Source organism: Monopterus albus, unplaced genomic scaffold, assembly GCF_001952655.1.
Source record: "Monopterus albus unplaced genomic scaffold, M_albus_1.0 scaffold151.1, whole genome shotgun sequence".
Lineage (NCBI taxonomy): Eukaryota > Metazoa > Chordata > Actinopteri > Synbranchiformes > Synbranchidae > Monopterus > Monopterus albus.
In genome coordinates this window covers 425,516-430,980 of record NW_018128031.1, presented here as the reverse complement: position 1 = coordinate 430,980, position 5,465 = coordinate 425,516, and the positions used below count along the sequence as shown (strand labels likewise).

Below are 5,465 nucleotides of genomic sequence, written 5' to 3'. Positions count from 1 at the left end.
ATTTGTGCATGTGTTAACACAAACACCTGACCCTATTTCATTTCTGTCACAATCCCACAAAGATCTCAGTTGTTTTTTGTACCTTTGTGAGACATTTGTTCACTCTACCTGAAAAGAAAAGAAGAGCCTATTCAGAGGATGATGCATTTCAGGACAATAACAGAACATAGTGCAGTGATATTGTCCAGCTCAGTGCAGTGATATTGTCCAGCTCATGTGTGAAATGTGAAGCAGTCCATCTGGACTGCTTCACATTTCACACATTATAACCTCCCTCAAAATTTTTGTGTTGTTCTGCCCTTTGGCCAGAATTGGACATTATTCTTGACCCTTACGTTTTAAAGAGGTGTTGGGCTGCAAGAGAAAAAGTCTAATTATAAGTCCACCAGGAGGGTGAATGTAACCCCGAGCCAGACAACTCAATCACTCTGCCTTACTACTAATGCTTCTGCTTCATGGAGGAGGGAACATATCAAGTGCCACAGGGGCCTCACAAATGGGATGTGACTGGCAAGTAAGAGTTTTAAAAGTGTGTGTAGTGGTTAGAAACAAACAAATAGAATATAGTAACAGATTATGTATAATATGTAATGTGAAGTAAAACACATTAGAAAGGGATATAGTGTGAGTTAAAGAAAGTGGTTGTGTAACAGCCACCAAGGCACTGACCTTCTGTGCTTCCAGAAGTGCATGTGCTACTCTCAAGAGGGTGTTGGCCGCCAGCTATTCAAAGCATCTAGCATCTAACATCTCTTAAAAAGGAATAATAATAATAATAGTAATAAACTTTATTTATATAGCACTTTACAACTCCAAAGAGCATAAAGCGCTGCACAGTAGAACATATGTATCAACTAAAAAATACTAAAAACAATCAATCCAAAAACACAGGTTTATAAAATCCTAGCAATAAAAAGTTTCATCAAAATAAAATAGTATAGAACAACAAGTTAAACCATGTCCCTTTGGGGCAGATAAAACGGATTAAACACCAAAAGCCTGTTTAGAAAGATGAGTTTTTAAAGTAGACTTATAGACTGAATCCCAGGCGGTAATGAATTCCAGAGTCTGGGACCATAGACAGCAAATGAGCGGTTGCCCCATTTTTTAGGTCGGGCCTAAGGACAAGTGCTCAACGGAGCGCAGGGTTCGGCGTGGAGCATAGATAGATAGCAGCTCTGACAGATATGGTGGGGTGAGGCCATGTATAGCTTTAAAGACAAATTGCAGCATCTTAAAATCAACTCTCCATTGTACTGGCAACCAATGCAGTGAAAAAAGAACGGGGTAATGCAGGCATACCTGGGAGTGTTTAACAACAGCCGAGCGTTTTGAACCAGTTGAAGTTTCTGCAGCACAGACTGAGAAACACCAACGTACAAGGCATTGCAATAGTCTAATCATGAGGTAATAAAAGCGTGGACTGCTTTTTCTAAGTCTCCACGTGATAAAAAAGGCTTCACCTTCATTAAAAGTGGAAAAAACTGGTCTTGACCACAGCCCTAATCTGCTTATCAAAAGTAAAGCTGTTATCAAATATTACTCCAAGGTTTCTCACCATATTTATAGGTGAGGGGGCAGAGGCACCTAAGCTGTATAACAGTGTCACTGGATCAGGGCTGATAACAATATATTCAGTCTTATTCTCATTTAAGTGAAGAAAATTTTGGGCGAGCGATTTCTTAACATCCCGAATACAGTTATGCAATGGAGTAAGTGCATTTGAGTCGGATAGTACCAATGGCATATAAATCTGGATATCATCCACATAAAAATGAAAATGAAGATTGTGACTTGATATGATTGAAGCAAGTGGTGACATATATAAAGAAAAAAGTAATGGAGCCAAAAATAAAATGGCCTCTGATGATGGGTGTCATTTTGATGGAGATTATGGTCTGTTCACATCAAGTAAAATATTAAGCAAGTCATTTTGAGTACAAATTAGACTAAATCAGTTTTCTGTTGGTTTACACAATGTACCCAGAAAAACAATTGCTGCATGAATAGATTTTTTCTTAATTTCTCTGGAAAGTAAAAGACAAATAAAAATAAATCTCACCACTACACCATGTGAAGAATGATTTTAGGACTTACCATGTGGAGGCTGAGTCGGTTGGCTGGTGGGGTAAAGTCCTTTCAAGCACTGGCCCAGTTCCCTTTGCAGAAGCTTGCTAGCTTCTTGTCTCTTCACCACCTGCATGGTGTCATACTTTTCCAGCTGTTCCATCTCGGCTTTGAGGTCCTCGACCTGAGAGACAACAGCACAGCAGACATCACAATATACATGCTGTATGTGAAGTAATTTTTCAACTGAGGCCTGCAGAAATTTGAAAACTCTTTTACATGATCACCTGTTCAAAATGCAGAGGCACATGAGAGTGTTAGCAGCCTTGTGTAGCAAGGCTACAAGTGTTTGTTTTCCCCTGGTGGAACAACTGAAGTGCTGTCTATATTTGGGCAGTTCATGGGTGAGATTTGCTCTGATAAAATCCCTTAGAACGATGAGTGGAGTTGTCCATTTGTCCGTATGTACATCCACGCCGATGCTTGTGAACATGATATCTCAAGAAGACCTTGAGGGAATTTCTTCAAATTTAGCACAAAAATCTACATGGACTCAAGGGTGAACTGAGATTCTGGTGGACAAAGGTCAAAGTCAGTGACCTCAGGTCTGTCCATTACTGTGAATTTGACTAGATGGCGGAGGCATACAACTCAGAAGTGGTAATTCTAGTCTTAAGGTTACATTGTTCTGTTGTCTTACAGAATACACTTAAGTAAAATCTATTTTACTCTTATTGCTTTTATCATGTTTTTATTTACATATTTGCTGCATATTTTTTACATATTGAGGTAATCGAAAAGTAACAAAGTCATCAAGTTGCTGTAATATTGTGATACTTAGATTATGTTACTGAATACATTTTAACAGGTAATTTATAACTGTATCCAAATAAAATTTTAAAGTAACCCTCCCAAACCTGCGCATAAGACAACATTGGAAACATTGTTTCTTGCAAGTCCAGTATTAAGCTAGGCTAATCACGGATCTTTTCTATTTGTCATTGGGCATTGAACAGGTAGTGAACACTAAGCCTATTTTATTTTATTTTAAAGACTACAGCTGTATGCTGCTGGAAACTGTACTGATGGTAGCTGTGGGAGTGTATCAAAACCCAAGGTGTAGTTGTGGGGTGTAAAATCAAAACTATGAGCTGAAAAAGATAAATAAATAAAGATGGGGTAAAGTTGAAGGGAATTGCAGAGTTGGGTGAGCATCACTACAAGCAAATGCTTTCACAATACACAGTCATTATATCAACTGTTAACACAAAATAATGACAATACCAAACAGATATTGCAACACTTGTTTCTAGAACAGTGAAACTGTATAGATTAAAAGTCACAACTCTTAAGAAAGCAGCGGTGCATATTTTGGACATTCTATGGGATGATGTAGTAAAGGTCTTACTGCTACTTTTAATGTGTTATAAATAAATGATGATAAAAAAATCATTTTTAAGTTTGCACACAGACACTCCCTTCTTAGATAATACCAGTGTTGAGCAGCACCCGTTTGTGAATTGACCTTTTGGGTGGTGTCACTTATGAGTCGCTGGTGTCCCAGGGTGGTGCTGTTGAGCTTCTCGATGAGCTGCATGATATCCCTCATTTCATTCTCTATCACCTGCAGGCTGAGAGCTCCATAAAGTTCTCCATCATTCTCCCTCTCGAGTATTGCCACATCTTCCTGCAGCTGGGGCAGGCGTCGCTCCAAACCCAGCAGCAGACTCTCCAGCTCCATGGTCTGTGGGGAGACTCATGGATTATACACAGATCAGCCATAACATTATGACCACCTGCTTAATACTGTTTACATAAGAGTCAACATGGCAGTTGGTTGGCACTCGTGTCACTCTGCAGCTCACTGTGCATCTTCTGTGAATCCATTTGCTTCCACAGTTCTACTGTCAGGAAGAGCACAGATGTGTCTACCATTCAGTGAAAAAACTTATGTAAAAGGAGAGAAAACTGTGGTCATTAGGATGAGTTAGAGAGAATCTTTTAGACAAATTCAACAGCCTCACCACTCTAGGTGTGATATCACCACTACAGCCCCTGCTCACCTGCTGCCTAATATACCCCACACAATGACAGGTACCACTGTAAAAGGTAGTCAGTCTTATTCACTTCACCAGCCAGTGTTCATAATGTTATTTCTGATCAGTGTACATCACTCAGGACTCCTTTGCCAAGAATGCATACATTCAAGTGTTTATTTACAATGTATATTTATTTGGAGTAGGCTGAGTAGGCAGATTTGGTTTAGAAATGACCATCATTAGTTACCTTCTGTGAGGTGATGTTGCTATTGCATTCTGATGCATTGTCTTCCACTGTGCTGAGTTTGTCATGAGGGAATCTCTGCTCTGAATTTGTCAACTCACACACACAGCTATCATGCCGAGTTGCCTGAAATCATAAATTAGATATGGCAGGTAAAACATAAATTCTAATTACCGCGTGTAAATATATCTACATTTGACCTGGTCAGACACTTTACAGTAACATTTAGAAGATAAAAGTAGATTTTTAAAACAATCACAGTATTGCCTACCTGTTCAACCAGTGTGAACAGAGCACACTGGAAGGCGATCGCATACAGCTTCATGGTGGATCTGAGAGCAGAGCTGCAGGAAACTGTCCCTGAACCCAGTTTGAATATGACTGTCTCTCTGCACTGGCATCTAGACTTGTGAGCACTCCCACTAACCTCTGCATGTGAGGGAGTGAATATGTGTATGCGTGCACTCTGGGTGTCACACTTCCTCTTTATAGGATCACTTCCTCTTTGTGGTTGGGATTGCAGCAACAAGATATGAAATTTGGTGAGCATACAATTCAATTTTATTCTGTTTGTATTGTGCCAGTTCACAACAAAAATCATCTCAAGGCACTTTACATAGTAAGATCTAGATCTTACATTATTATAGGAGAGAAACAAAACACTTGGTGAGACTGGAGAGAAAAGGCTTGGTAATGTAAGAAACCTGCAACAGACCTGGGTTCTCAGTGGGCAGCCTTCTGTGTCGACTGGATGGGGTGAGTGGAAAGAGGAGAGAGAAAAGAAAAGCATCAGGACAGAACAAACAATTGAACAATGGGCAGGTTGATGTGCCCGGTGACTGCTCATCAGAAACATACAGAGCCAGAGCTACCTGAGGAAATGTGCAGGGAGAGAGAGGACACACTATGGTGGCATATAAATGCATTGTGAGTGAGAAGAGGAGAAGAGCTCAGAGCATCATGTTTGGGTGGCAGTCTAGGCCTAGAGCAGCAAAACTAAAGGAAAGCTCAGGGTCACCTGAGCCAGCCTAACAGCTTTATCAAAAAGGAAAGTCTTAAGTTTAATCATAAAGGTAGAGAGGATGTCTGCCTCCTGAACTGAGACTGGCTGGCTG

At 40.1% G+C, this 5,465-nt stretch overlaps 1 protein-coding gene across 1 annotated transcript in view; it reads right to left on the bottom strand.

The window, feature by feature from the left end:
- The window catches only part of LOC109968505 (olfactomedin-4-like), a 53,114-nt gene extending 48,383 nt beyond the window's left edge, over positions 1-4,731 (bottom strand). Inside the window, exons 1-4 of the mRNA XM_020614813.1 lie at positions 4,622-4,731; positions 4,354-4,476; positions 3,593-3,811; positions 2,098-2,251 (exon numbers count right to left, since the gene is read on the bottom strand). Coding sequence (XP_020470469.1) covers positions 2,098-2,251; positions 3,593-3,811; positions 4,354-4,476; positions 4,622-4,675 — 550 coding nt within the window. The 5' untranslated portion in view covers positions 4,676-4,731. The remainder of the gene's footprint in view (positions 1-2,097; positions 2,252-3,592; positions 3,812-4,353; positions 4,477-4,621) is intronic.
- Between the last annotated feature and the right edge of the window lie 734 nt (positions 4,732-5,465).